Below are 14,316 nucleotides of genomic sequence, written 5' to 3' on the forward strand. Positions count from 1 at the left end.
AGCAGGACACTTGGGATGAGCACCGGTGTTCGATAACTTGGCCATGCAGCGGGAAGGAGCAGGCAGGGCAGCCCCACGCAGGATGGTACTGCATAAGCTGAGAACTGGGCTGTGGAGCAAAGCTGCTCGATGATGTCCTTCTGTCTTACATGCAGCGGTGGAAGTGTGTAAAGTAAACTCTGACTTGCTGCTCCTGCGTTTCCATCCCCCTTTTAATCCCATTCAGGTTTCTTAGCCAAGCCAACACAGTAAGGTGCAGAAGCTTGCTTTGTCTGGTTGCAAAAGCGTAGAAGAGTTTTTCAGGTCCTTCCAGCCTTACACGTGCATCTTTCTGCTACATCCACCTTCAGCTGCCCAGAAACCGCTGCCCCAGCCCAGCCCTTTACTTTCCACTTCAGGAAAGGGAGCCTCTGCTTCCCTCCACCTCTCGGCAGACTCGGAGCTGCCCAAGCACCTCCACGGACAGACGTGTCGCGCCTGCTAGCACAAGTCAAGTTTCTGGATGAAGACGACAGGGGTTCAGTGGATCACTATAAAAACCTATCGAGATGGACATTGTCTGCAACGCATGGCAAAAAGCTTGGATCCTAGGAGACAGTAAGTGACCTCAGCAGCAACTGCACGCAAGCTAAAGCTCGAAGAAGACCCAAGAGCACTGGGCACCTCCAGGTTGCCACCAGCAATGTCCAGCACCCAGCTCCACTGGTGCCCTGTGCTATACCAAAGCTTCTTCAGGAGCAAAAGCTCCCAAAAAACACCCAGAGCTCAAGACACAGAAAGGAGCAGATCAACTTCCGACATACACACACACAAAAAAAAATTAAAAAACCAAAGCGAGCAGTTTGCACACAAGCAATTGCACACATTTGCAATTCTGATTCTCTAATAGGAAATGGCTCCCAGCTGGGGGAGGGGTAGACAGGAAATATTACAGCAGTGTTATTTTGTTACACTAATTACCAATAATGGCACATACTAGGCTACCAACCACAGTCAATTCCTTTTGAAAGCTATATAATAATGTTTAGGATAAGGAATTAATCTGCCACTGAAGCAGATTTACTTGTACTGTAATGCAGATTTATTACAAATTAAATTTCCTAACTCCAGAGGTTGACTTGGAGAGGCTCAGCAGGACTCAGAGGAACACATCCTGTTGCACAGAGGGAATTTCAGTAGGATGAGGGCTCACATCTTCAGGTCAAGGGGTGCCCAGACCTCCATCAGCCCGTCAGCACCCACATGTTTGGATACACCCACCTTCATGGGCAAGTTCAGCTCCACATGAGCAGCACCCAGTGGGTGACTTTCATCAAATCAACCAATTGTGAACGGTTGAGGTTTTTGTTTTTGTTGTATGGTTTTAAAAGGTAAAGTTCCAGCACTACAGTCTTTTCCAGTGTAAAGAGAATTCCATAAAAGATTCATAAAGTGAAAACTTTGAAGTATAGTCAAGAAGATGCACTCATTAATTTTCAGAGATCTCTCTGGTGTCAATCATTGAACGTGAAGTGCTTCAGATTGTCTCTTCCACTTCCAGGCAGGAGCAGCGCTGCCGGGCTGGGACTGACACACACAGAGCCAAGAGCAAGGCTGGGCCTGAACAGGGAGAGTCCGTCCTTCGCAGGACCTCGGATGCCATCCAGAACAGGGGCTGAACTTCATTTCTAATTAGGACCAATTCAAGCTTGAGTCCCAATGAACTGCTGTTTATGAAATGATTGGGGTCATTTCAGTTTCTTCCCTCTCTTGCTCATCAGCACCCGTAACTGGAGCCATCTCTGCCTGGGAAATCTGAGACCTTTTCCCACAGGTGCGTAAGCTGGGCTGATCTTGAAAGAGTTTCCCCTAGAACCTCAGCCCCTGGAGATCTGCTTGGCTGCAAGCAAGCAGATCAGGACAGGAACCAAAGGGTTCTGCATCCAGAGGGAGAGGACACATTCTTTTCCACATCCAGGGAAGGAACAGCCATTGCATACCTGAGGGCCTGGGGACTCTCAGAGCAAACACAGAGTGGGTGTGGCAGATGGTGGGAACAGAAATCTGGCTTTTGGGATCCATCTTTCAGCTGCACAGGGAATTTTTTGGTTTCTCAGGTTTCAGCAGCTAGCTTTGAAGCTAGCACACGGAGCCCAGGCTGGGGCAGAGCAAGCACACGTGGCCAGATAAGGAGCTACGCACATCTATATGCACCAAACCAAGAGATTTCTGATGGGATCCTGTGATGGGACCTCCATCCCTATTGAAACCCAATGGGAAACCTTTCCAATATCTAGCCAGCCCTGAGAAACATTCAGACAAATGCCCACGGACCAGCACCCACTAGAACGCCTTTCAGTGTGCAGGACATCCAACACTTGACATTGCTAGCTGCTCAAAAAAAAAAAAATCCAAACCCACTTTTTCAGCCTGAGCCTTGCAATAGCTTCAGGGACAACTGGCAGTCCAGCACAGCAGCCGAGAATGCCAGGAAGGGCTTGCAGCGGTTTTTAAACATCATCTCTGCACCATCTGATCTACGTGGGCACCAAACAAAACCCTACGCAGATTCCTTAGGAGAATGAGCAACTGAGCTGGCCTTGCTCCAGATTCCCTCCTGGCTCAAAGCAGCTCCCAGCCACGTCTCCATGGGCCTTACACGCAGACGCAACACTGCAAAGAGAATTGGACAGATTCTGTTTTCCCCGTCGTTTTTCAATGACACTTAGAGATCCCACCGCATTAAGTTTCATCCTGGGAGGGAGATGCAGAGGGAGGAGAGTCATTAGCTTATCCCTAGTGCCTGGCGAGGAGGAGGAGGAGGAGGGGTTTCCTATGCTAATTCCGCACAGGCTGATCTCCCACCAATGCTTCCCTGTGCTCTAGGATAAATGAGGCTTTCCCAATTCTTTCCCCACTACAAATAAACAGACAGGGAGCCTGCATCATGCAGCTTGCATTGCCCTATTCATCACAGCGTCCCAACTGTAGGTAGCAGTGATTACAGCTAATTATTGGCAATTACCACCACTGAGCTGGTAGGTGTGTTTCCCCAATAACTTTCAGCAGTGCCAAAGCCCTTTGAGGGCTTCTCCATGTAGAAAGGCTGAAGGACATCACTCCTCCTCTCCCCAGCAGTCAGACCCTCCTCCCAAAAGCCATAGCCATCAGGCATTACAGTACAATTAGTAAAAAACCAAACAAACAAAACAAAACAACAAACAAACAAAAAAAACCAAACAAAAAAACACCACGAAGAAGGATCCGCAACCACCTGAGCCTGTAGCATCAGTGACATGCTAGGTCTGCCCTCTTGGCACGACTGGTTGATGGGGAACATCCCTGCTTGGAACAACTCTTCTTTCTCCCTTTTGCTCCTCAAAAAGCTTATCCTGCAACGGAGCCCGCATCCCCCCACCCCTCCTCCAAACACATCATTCAATTCGTACAAAAAAATCCCCACACAACAGAAAGGCGCATGTACAGTCGGCGCTTTTCCCACATATAAAGTAACACGGCAGTGGGCTGAGGGATGGACCCTCTGAGAAATCCGTATGCCAGCCTTCCCACTATAGTAATTTCATCCTGTCTTTGTAATTGTCTGATATTACATTGTTCCCTGCCGGAAGATTAATTAGCTAGTCTTACCCTCCAACATACCATCCCTCTGCAACCCTCAAGGAAGCTGGAGTGGTGCCAAGCCGTGTGGATTTGCTATTCTGGCTGGCAGCTGCTACTGTCACTGCAAAGAGCCTCCTTTTGTCCCCGAACAGCAGTCGCTGTGCCAACTGACCCCCACATCCCCGGCCCTTCCAAAGCCACCGCCAAGGAGGTGGCCGAGCTTCAATGCCGCAGGCTGGGCATGGCGGGGCGGGGGGGGAAGGGGTGGGGGGAAAGAAGAGAAATGGAAATTAAAAAAAAAAAAAAAAAAAAAAAAGAAAAAACACAAGCAAAAAAACTCCATACATCCAACCCCGACCTCCCCCCACACCCCAACCCTCCGCCTGGCATAATTACTCACGCTCGTTAAGCATGGCTGCATTGCGTATGTGAGTCACGCGGGACAGGCGCGCGTCGGGCTGCCGGAGCACCGATGCCGCGGTCTTGTCTAGCGGTGGGAAGGGCGCGGATGAGCTGGCATCCCGCATCCCAGCCAAGAGCCACCTTCACGCCCCAGCCTGCTGGCAGCCCGCGTTGGGGAGGAGAGGGCAGGAGGGAGCATCGCCAGCCACATCGGCCGGGGGGAACCACCACCGCCCCAACCGGGGCTGCGTGCCGCAGCCGCTCTTGGCAAGGAGCCCGGCCTGGCGCCGCGGTGGATCTGCTGCTTTTGTTCCCCCTCTATCTTCCCCGTCTCCCCTTCCCTCCTCACACAAACACTCCGGGTGTCTCCATCTTAAACACTGTGCCAGGGCAGGTGGGATCGACATGAGCGCCAGCACGCATACCTGTCCTCACCACCCCACCAAGAAACGAGCTGTGGGGGCACATGGAGTTTCCTTCTCCTTGGAATTTTTGTAGAGTGGGAAAGAGTTTGCAGATGGGGAGATAAAAACCTTAAAAAAAAAAATCAAAGCACCCATGTAAACTCCAATGCGTGCCACAAAAACGAAGCTGACAAGCACATTGGCTTTCTTTCCAGACAGTCCTCAAGAAGTCGTATTCTCCTCCTAAAAGCACCACGGCAGGTAGTTAACGTTTGTTGGAGCATTTGCTGTTTCACCCCAGCATCGCTGCACAGCGGGCTCTCCTGCCATGGTCCCTGTTAGGGCCGCAGTGCGGGGCAGCACAGAGGATTTCAGCAGGGAACTCACCACAAGTGCCAACAGGTTGCGTTTAAGGCAAAAAAAAGAAAAAAAAAAAAGGAAAGAGGGGACCAGGAGCACCGAAACGCTGATAAGGACAGCTAGGAGCTGAGAAGGGTGTGCTAGACCCTTCACAGCCCAACACCGATTAGCCCCACTGTCCAGCCTGCCCATCCCCAGCACCAAGACCCCAGGAGAGACTGAACCCAGCTACTGCCTCCTATCCCTCACCGACCTCAAAAAAACCCACCAATTTGTGATTTTATTTATTTTTTTTAATTCCGGCAGCTGTTGCAGCAGATCACCTTTCCCCAGAAGCACAGGGGCGCAGGGCTGCTTTTGCCAGGCACGAGAAGTCGGTTTGGAACCACCCATTACAGGGCTGCAGGAAGCGATCCCGCATCGTCACGGGGGCTGATTAAGCTCCTCCACTAAGACAGCAGCTCTAGACTGCCTCAGCACCCGCCTTTGCCAGTAGCCCCCCTCCTCGGGTGCTACGGAAACAGGAATTAAGCGGTGATGAATGCAGTATTAATTAATTAAGAGAAGACACATGCGAAGGGGGTGGGAAGAGGGGGGGTCTTTGCGCTGTGGAAATTACCCGAGAAGGGGCTGCTGTAAATTTGTTTCTTGTTGGTTTTGCTCACCAGAAGGCACCGTAAGGTACCCATGTGCCCGGGCGGTGAGACCAACCTGCCGGCACCTGGTGTGGTGGCAGCCCCGGTGCTGGTGGCACCCGTCCTCCATCACCGAGACACATGAGGGAAGAGGATCTCCAAAAGAAAAAAAAAAAAAAAAAAAAAAGGACGAAGGAGCAGAAGAGGCGCCCGCAGCTGCTCCGTGCCGCCATCTTCCTCACTGCAGAGGCTGAACATGAAATTGATTCTGCACACTCCGAAATGGCTGTTCGGGAAGGTTTCTTGCTCTGGAGAGGTTAACGGGGAAGCTCAAAGCAGCTGGCACCAGTGGGATGCTACTTTTCAGTTTGCATATCGAGATTGTTTACACACATGATTAGCTAAGATATTAAGCTTCTTAAACAAAAAAAAAAATGGCAGAGCACATTGTTAAGCTTTGATTTGCATTCCCCACCCACAGCCTCCTTCACCACACTCCGCCCAGAGAAGAGGAAGGACTTGGCCATCGTTACAGACAGCTGGGTCTTGAAGAAGGGGAACAAATGGTTAAAAGCCCATAAATGACTGCGGTACCCAGCACTGTCTGGCACATCCCGCCTCCCCACGGGGCTGGCACAGCAGACAAAAGCTGCAGTCCCCAGCATGCAGACCCCTGGGGTAGGTCAGCCTGCTCCAAGATGAATTTTGGGTGGGTACGGAGCAGCCTGGGTTGGCCAGACCCTGACCACCCCACCCGTTTTGCCAAGCCCAGCTTGGCCAGCCACAGCAGAGGTGCCAGGAGCGGGTGAGCTGTGGAGCCCACCTGCAATGGGAAGAGCTCAGCGTTGCAGCTTTTCCTGACCCCCCTCTCCTGTGGGCAGGCTGCGATCTCCAGTGTCGGTTTTCTTTCTTGAGGCTGGAGACAGCCACTCCTGAGACAACCATGGCTTTGCTTCACCACCAGCAGCGTCAGAGAAATTCAACTACAGACCCCATTGGGACTTCCCTGGGCTAACAGGACAGGTGACATCACTCCCTGCTCCAGAGACATTCTGGGCATCTCTGCCCTACCCTTGCCTGATATCTCAGATCCAGGAGCTGGCTGTTTTCTTCCTCCTCCCATATCATGCACACACTCCTGGGCCCACAACCCAAAGGTAGGGCTCTGCTTCAGGCCACTCCGTAGATTCATCCCTGGTTTTGTCCCTTGGTCTCCAAGCATCCCTGCCTCCCAGGGTACGCCATGCTGGCATTTAACCTCACCACACAGGCCTTGTTCAGAGCTTCTCCCCAACACAAATCTCCTCCTGAAGCAGCTCTGCAGGGTCGTGGTGTGGGAAGTTTTACAGGACCCCCTTCAAACAGCAGCTGCACGCTTGGGACCTCGCACTCTTTCTCCAACCCAGCGGCTAAGCTGCAGACCCAAGTCCTAATCACCGCCTCTTGAACCAGCGTTTTGGGATCCTCCAAAGACATGACTCCCCTGTGCATTTCTTAATATGTTGGCAAAGCTCTTCCAACTCACTGTCCTCCTCTGCCCTGATTTTAAAACCACACTTCTTTACTCCTTCTTCCCCGCCATGGGGATAACCCCCCCACAGCCAGGCACCACAGCAGCCACTGCACCCACAGCCTGGCTGTTATTCCTTCTCTCGGCTTCCTCTAACCCTCACGCAGGGCGTGCTATTTATTTAACATCTTTTAACATTGACTTTTTCACCACACTTTTTTCTTTAATTACTTGCATTTAAAATAAAAATGCCAACCTGCGTGAGTGATTGTCCTCATTACAGTTCCAGTCCTCCAACTAATTGATATCTGTTTGCTTTGGCTGATACCCCAGGACGCCTAAACCCAAAATACACAAGACTGCCAAGTAACTTTTCAAACAGAAGCGCTTGCCTCGAACAGAGAACCACGGTATCCAACTTGCTTCTATGCAATCTTACCATAGCCCTTCCTTTCAGGGTCTTAGACACCAGAGAAGGAAAGCTCATCCAGCTCAAAAGAGATTACTGAGAAATCAAAAAGGAAACCCAGAGGAAAGCAAAGAGAAAGAGAAGAGAGCTCTCCAAAAGAGAAACACCATCCAGAGCAAGGCATGCTTTCTACCCGCTTTCTTACACTCACGAAGGCCACATGGGAAAGATTGAGTCTGTTTAAGAAAAAACCTCCCAGCAGCTCCCAGCAGGCTCTTCTCCAGGAGAGAGAAGGAAAGCAAGCTTTTCTCCAGTCCAAAGAGAAGGAAAGTAAGCTGACTACAACATCTCAATCTCAACACCTTCCTTTATGGCGTTGTGTCACCCGAGTGCACATCAGAGAAGGCTGTACAGGAAAGGAGGCACACCAAGGCGCAGGAGAGCTGGCAGGGTGGAAAAGTGGGTATGGTGCTCCTGTAACCCCCCGAAGGCACCCGAGTGCCAGCGCACCCAGCACGTCTGAGAGCAGTAGCTTTAGAACTGATTAAAAAAAGAAAAGCCTTATGTAAACTTAATGCATAATTAACCTGAGAAACACGCTTGCAGAAGACATCATTGAGGTCATGAGAGCATTACAGCCACAAAAGCAGCTCCATCGGTGTGCGGAGGATGAGAACATCTGCTGCTAAATTATGTGAATACTCCTCCGATGCAAAGGATAAAACCTGCTGCATTCTAACCAGGACAAGTCTCCCCTCCAGGCAGATGATAGGAGGTTTCTTACATCTTCCCCCAAAGCGTTTGATGCCGATGGCCAGAAAGGAGAGCCTGGGCCGCTCTCGGGCTGGCTGTCCAGGTCAGGTCTGTGGCAGATATTACAGGAGGGATGTCCCTGCTCTGCTGTGGGCACGCGAGTGGGACGCTGAGGCCTGCATGAGCTACCCTCGGCTGTCTTTGCGCTTAGTGGAGAAAAGCAGCCCTTGCAGGAGTGGTTAATGTCACCCCAAGCACAGTCGGGTGACTGGCCCTCCTGCGGCGCCAGTCCCAGTGTGATCCAGCACCACGAGCTGCCCTGGGCAGCAGATGCAGGTGGGAGATCGGGGCACTCCAGCCTGGGGACCACACCAAGCTGTGCTTCCGACATCCCTCCCCGAAATCAACAGGCTGTAGGGCTTTGGGGATTTTTTAAGCCTTCATAAGTCTGGGCAAGGATGTGTAGAAGCCTCCCCGTCTCCTTTTTTACCGGGTCCTCCCACATCCCTCTCAAAGCCCTGCAGTTTCCTTTGCCCCTTCCCTGACTTAACACTGCTGTCCAGGTTTCACAGCACAGAGGCACCTTTCAGACCCACCCAGCTCTCCTGACTTGTGTTTGGGATTCCAAGGTCTCAAAGATCTTCCTGATGCCAATTAAAACAAAACAAAAAAATTTAAAAAAAGTCTCCATTTGCCAAGGTCTGTAAGCAAAACACCCACAGGCCTTGCCCTCCTCTGTTTCTGGCTTGCTTACAACTGTAGCAGCTGTTTCACATTTCCCACTTTTAAAAACCTCATGTTAAATTTAAGTCTCTCTTGCCAAAATCCAGCAAGACACAGACTTCATGAAACATTTCAGAGAGAACAAGAGCTGGCTTTCCCCAGGCTGCCCCTCTTTCAGGCTCCCTTTGGAGAAGGCCAACGATGGTATGGGCAGGATACGTCCAGCCAGCCAAGCGTGGCTCTGTACATCCAGTTTTGCTCTCATTGCACCCAATGTCCCACGTGCACAGCACCCGCCTGGGATCACTATGGCACCCAGGGTGATTTGCTGCAATGGACTCACCCAAGCAACCTCTGCATCCTTGCCTGCCCTCAGGCAACAGCTTCAGTGTTTCCAGCACACACAGACTACGGGCAATGCCAGCAGCACCGGAGGGTCTCTGCGGGGCAGCGCCAGGCTCTGTCTCCCTACAGAAATCATAGAATCACGGAATGGTTTGGGTGGGAAGGGACCTTCAGAGGTCGTCTAGTCCAACCCCCCTGCCAGGAGCAGGGACATCTCCAACCAGATCAAGTTGCTCAGAGCCCCGGCCAACCTGGCCCTGTTCCAAACAATCCAAAACAATAAAATGGGATTACCAAATAATTAATTTTACAGCTAATTTCCTAATATTTTGATAGAATAAGCTTGGGCTTCTTGTAGTCACCTCAGGAAAGTTAGGTTTCTATGTGTTGCCATTAACAGTTGAGTCTACACTTTCAGGGCAGGAAATGAAAGGAGAGCCTGGAGCAACCTGGTCCTTCAACTGGTAAGCGTGCAGAGTTCTGCAAAAGCAGAGCACTTGTCATGCATCTCAGCATGGTTTCCTCTATCCTTTCTTAGGTGGCGCCTCCCAATACACTTAAAGAGGGTTTGTGGGACAGCTATGATCCAAATATCTATCACCAGTCCTGTGGAAGAGCCCTGACAAGCACAACATCTGATGTCTCTCCATTTTATTGAAAGGGAAAATGAACTGCTCATGGCAGCCCAGAGCCTCTGAGGTGCAGTACCCTCACCTATCAAATAACAAGAGAAAACAACCCTTCCTCAGCTCAGAGCTGCTTTAACTCAAACTTGACATTTACAACGTTCCTTCGCAACCCCTGGTGAAACCATTAGCACTGGAGGGGATGCGAGGCTGCACTCTGCCACCTCACTCTGTCCATACGCAGCAAGTTGCTGCCACCAGATCACTCAACATGCAAGACAGAAGATTAAATTTAATTTGTTTGCTTTGTGTTGCTTTTGAAATGACATCTTACATGCTTGCTGGGCAGGGGAGGCTACACCATCACCAATTCACCATAGAATAGTTTGGGTTGGAAGGGACCTTCAAAGGTCATCTAGTCCAACCCCTAATGAAGATCTGATTCCCTAGAAGGAAATTTCTTATATATTTTTTTTTTAAAAAGTAACATTGCAAAGATGCTTGGAGACACTTTTCCTTGTTCACATGGAGAAAAACTTGCAATCTCAGGTTTAAGGCATGACACAGAAGTGTCATTCACATTTAGAACTTGGAAACAAACAAGGAAAATGAGAAAGTAGTATTTCACATTTCTGGCGTGGCTCAAGCTGGCCTTATACAGAAGAACTCGTTTCCCAGGCCCTGGGACGTTTCAGGTGTTTCACACCATCTCCCACCAGTAAACCCAAGCCTTAGTGACTCCCCACAGGATGGTGTCACCCAGCCCCTGCCAGGCCCTCACCAGCTTGCTGCAGGATGGTTTCAGCATGTTGAACCCTCACAGTCAGAAACATCTTTGGATCTCCAGTCATTTCGCTGGCTTCAGCTCTACTGGTGTATTCCTTCGGTGGAGATCCACATCTTCCTCTCACAGACCTTTTGACCCACCTGCACAACACCCCAGCCACAACTGCTGATGCTCCAAGTACCACATTGGGAAAAGCCCATCCCTCTCCAGGGCTCTCGTCCTGCAAGCACCCTGGATGTCCAGCTCATCTCCACAGGAAAGTGCAATTGCCAAAGCAAACCGACATCTCAACTTTGGAGAGTTTCCAGAAATCAGCTGCTCCTGACTTGAGCAAACACAAGGAGGACAGAAGTCTCACCCAGACCATAAATGCCCATTTTCCCGGCTCAGTGTCAGTGCTCCACACTGCTCCCCAGGTTTAGAACCTCCCTCTACACATCTCTGCCCTTCTCTCGTCCTTTCTCTTTGAGAAGATGGAGCTCACCCCTCTTGTGCAGATAATTTCCCTTGGACTTGTCCCTCAGCCATCAAACCTACATTTACCTTACCCAGGTTGCAGCCAAGGCCTCATGCCACTGACACGCTGACAGCGGATCATTTCTGTTTCAGTAACCCCACGCTGCCGGCCCTATGCTGAATTTCCTTCCAGCATCAGTTCAGCACAGAAAGAACTCGACGTCCCACATTCAAAACACAGTTCACTGGGTGATGGGTGCATAGGAGAAGTCCTGCAGGACGACAGCTAGACTGTGAGCTTGGCATAGATGGCACCGCCCAGGAGACAAAGATGTTTTGTGTTCACCTAGAGATGGCCATTCTTGTGTCTCTAAACACGGCACTTACTCTCCTGAGCATCCTATGGCCTTTACAAATTCAGGACTGGGTTGTTCCAGCAGTTCTGTTCTTTCAGAGGCATTTTACACCCAGAGCTTTGGCAAAACCCACTGCTGGGTGGGACTGTACCCGTTATCCAGCCATGCAGCAGAGCATCCCACCAGGAACAGGAGGGAGGACTTGGGCCAGGATCTCTCCTCCATTTAACACAGGAGCACTGGTAAAGCAGCCTGCCATCAAATGAGAACCTGCCAACCCGCTGGGTCCTCGTTCCCTCATCAGGGGGTCTTAAATTCACCGAGATCAAGGGCCCTTTCATTGCTCATTCCCGAAAACCAGGAGGAAGCTGCAGATATACTATGAGCACTTAGGAGGAAAAACATTACAGCATCTAAAGGCACTTTAAATGATTTAGATACAAACTTGCCTGTAATAAGACATCTATTTTGGTTAATCTCTTAGTTGCAAATCTTGAAACTCTTGAACCTGCCTCAGGCTACTGTCAGCAGCACTTCATTTAACACTGCTTATTGGGAATAACTGCTATTTCCCACTGTAACCTCCAAACCTCTTAAAGTCTCTCTTACTGCTTTGCCCAAATATGCTTGCCTTGAGGATAGAGGAGGTTTTTGCTCACTAAGAACTGTTAAGATGATTTGAACACGCTGAATCAGAAGAGACCGTTTCCCAAGTGAAGTGGCCAAGGCTCAAAATACCTTCCCCGTGATATTTAGAGAGCCATTCTTTTTTTGAGCGTTTACTCAGGTTATGGAATTGAATGGTTGTGCTTTGATCACTCCGCACAAGCAGGTGACCAGAAGGGATGGGTGTGTGCTCGTCCTCCCAAACTATGGCTTGGGCCCAACCGCCCCTGCAGGAAGAGAACACCTCCCCAAGCTGCACTGGGGATGCCGCTCCACCATGCTCATGGTCAGCCTCTGAGGAGGTTGGTGAGGGAGTTTAGCCCCACCAGTGTAGCACTTGTGTTTTAAACTCAACCACGTTGTTATTTTAAGAGGATGAGGAGCTGTGGTGGGTGCTGAGCTGCACAGTGCCCAGGCACAGCTCCAGCCCATCAGCTCTAGTGCTCCCCGATCCTGGCTTGGCTCTGCTTAACAGCCTGATTTTAAAGGCAGCCATCCACGTTGCAGGCAGTTGGACCTAGACATACATACCCGTGACTATGATGGGCTGTTACAGTTCCAGCTCCAGTGACCAACGGGAAATGCAGTAACCCTGAAGCAGGAAGGCTGACTGCCCTGCCCTGCTGACACTGCATTAAGCAACTGCCCATTTTGTTCCCAAGCAGCGATCACACACATCGCAGGTAAGAGCAGGGGCAGCAGAGGTACAACCAAGCACATTTTTTTCGATACGATGCCTTTAGCTATAATGGCATTTTACAGCCCAGTCCTCTGATACAATCAGTCATCTCTGCAGGTTTGCAGACCACAACAATGGCGCAACTTCAGCTGCCATCTTCCCTCTGCTCAGCAAGAAAAGGTCTGGCCACCGTGGGGTTTTGAACAACACTGCACAGGATGCAGAAATGGGGGACCACAACCCTGAAGAGAAGGGGAGAGGCTCACGCCATGTTGGCTCAGGGCATGCACAGACCTGACTCAGGATCAGCTTCTGGTAGCACCAACGTGCCCGAGAGAGCACGTTACGCTCCAGCATTACAGGATTGCAGCTCACAGGGGCCTAGGCATCCTCTCACCCACGGCACCAGGGTTACACAGAAGTTTTAATTAAAAAAATATAAAAATAAATCAGTGTGAAATATGTACATACAAGGTGTGCTTAAATAAAAGTGTAGCAGGCAGGCCCTGGCTGCTCAAAGAGCCTGCTTACCACATACACACACCCTGGTTTAGTAGGAATGGAAGCCACCAGTTAACCCAGTCTCTGCCAAACTGTAACCAGCACAGCGAGAACCCGCACACAGCCTGCGGTGCCAGGCTGGTACCAACCCCGGAGCGCTTGGCTCCAGCACATGATGGCCCCTGGAAAGCTGCAGAGGCCTACGCCCAGCCCCTCACCAGCACTCAAAGCCTTCCTCCCTCCGCACCTCCCATTCCCTGCTCGGGAGCCAACCCCCAGTCTGAGCCCAGGCTGCAGGTAAGAAATATTCCACTAGATTTAAAAAAACCCACCTATTTCTCCTTCCTTCCTAATATCCCATTTAACATAATCAAAACCAAACACTCAAAAACCACTTCATTCCTACTGGAGGCAAAGCACACACAAGCAAGGTACCTGCACAGCCCTGGGCTTTTGGAGAAAGCAGGCCTATAGTGCAAAAAGTTAAAATTATGCTTAAAGTGGAAGAAAAACTCACCAAGCCCCCTTTTCCAGGCACGGCAGGTCCAGCACTCACGGGAGCTGCCAGGAGGACAGGATAATCTCAAAGGACAGGTCCACACTTCACACCAAACCCCACCATCCCTGAGAGCAGGCGGCTGCTGCTGCTTTTTAATCTCTCGGGAGGGTTCTGGTGCAGCACCTGCTCCAGCAGCTGACAGCACTTACTGCTCGGCAATTAAGCTGATTTTGCACCAGGAGGGGGCACAGCCCTGCAAGCGCTCCTCAGATCAGCTCCTGTGCTGGCAGGAGCAGGGAAGCGTCGTGGCAGCCCTGGGCACGAGGGGCTGGCAGGAGGGGTCCCCGGCCCCTGGCCGCAGCATGGCTCCCATCTCCGTGCTCCGTCTCCAGCAAACCTCGCGCGGCCCGGCGCACTTTGTGGCAACGCGGCAGTGCTCGCTTTTGCTGTCATACAGAGGCCCACATCACGTACTCCAAAGCCGGCATTTATGATCCAGCACACCGTCCTGGCTGGCCACAGCAAAAAAAAAAAAAAGCCGTTTAAATCAGCTTTCTCCTGTAGCAAGGAGCACTAGGAGTGTGGTGTGCTCTGCTAAAAATGAC

General features: G+C 50.9%; 1 protein-coding gene across 10 annotated transcripts in view; it reads right to left on the bottom strand.

The window, feature by feature from the left end:
* TNRC6C (trinucleotide repeat containing adaptor 6C) overlaps positions 1–4,191 on the bottom strand; it is a 327,104-nt gene extending 322,913 nt beyond the window's left edge. For 8 of the 10 annotated variants that reach the window (XM_086762532.1, XM_086762539.1, XM_086762534.1 and 5 more), the window contains exon 1: positions 4,001–4,191. In XM_086762532.1, coding sequence (XP_086618658.1) covers positions 4,001–4,021 — 21 coding nt within the window. In that variant the 5' untranslated portion in view covers positions 4,022–4,191. The remainder of the gene's footprint in view (positions 1–4,000) is intronic. The other 2 variants (XM_086762540.1, XM_086762536.1) reach the window with 1 other exon arrangement.
* Between the last annotated feature and the right edge of the window lie 10,125 nt (positions 4,192–14,316).

The sequence above is a fragment of the Chlamydotis macqueenii genome, chromosome 18 (assembly GCF_036417535.1).
Source record: "Chlamydotis macqueenii isolate bChlMac1 chromosome 18, bChlMac1.mat, whole genome shotgun sequence".
NCBI lineage: Eukaryota > Metazoa > Chordata > Aves > Otidiformes > Otididae > Chlamydotis > Chlamydotis macqueenii.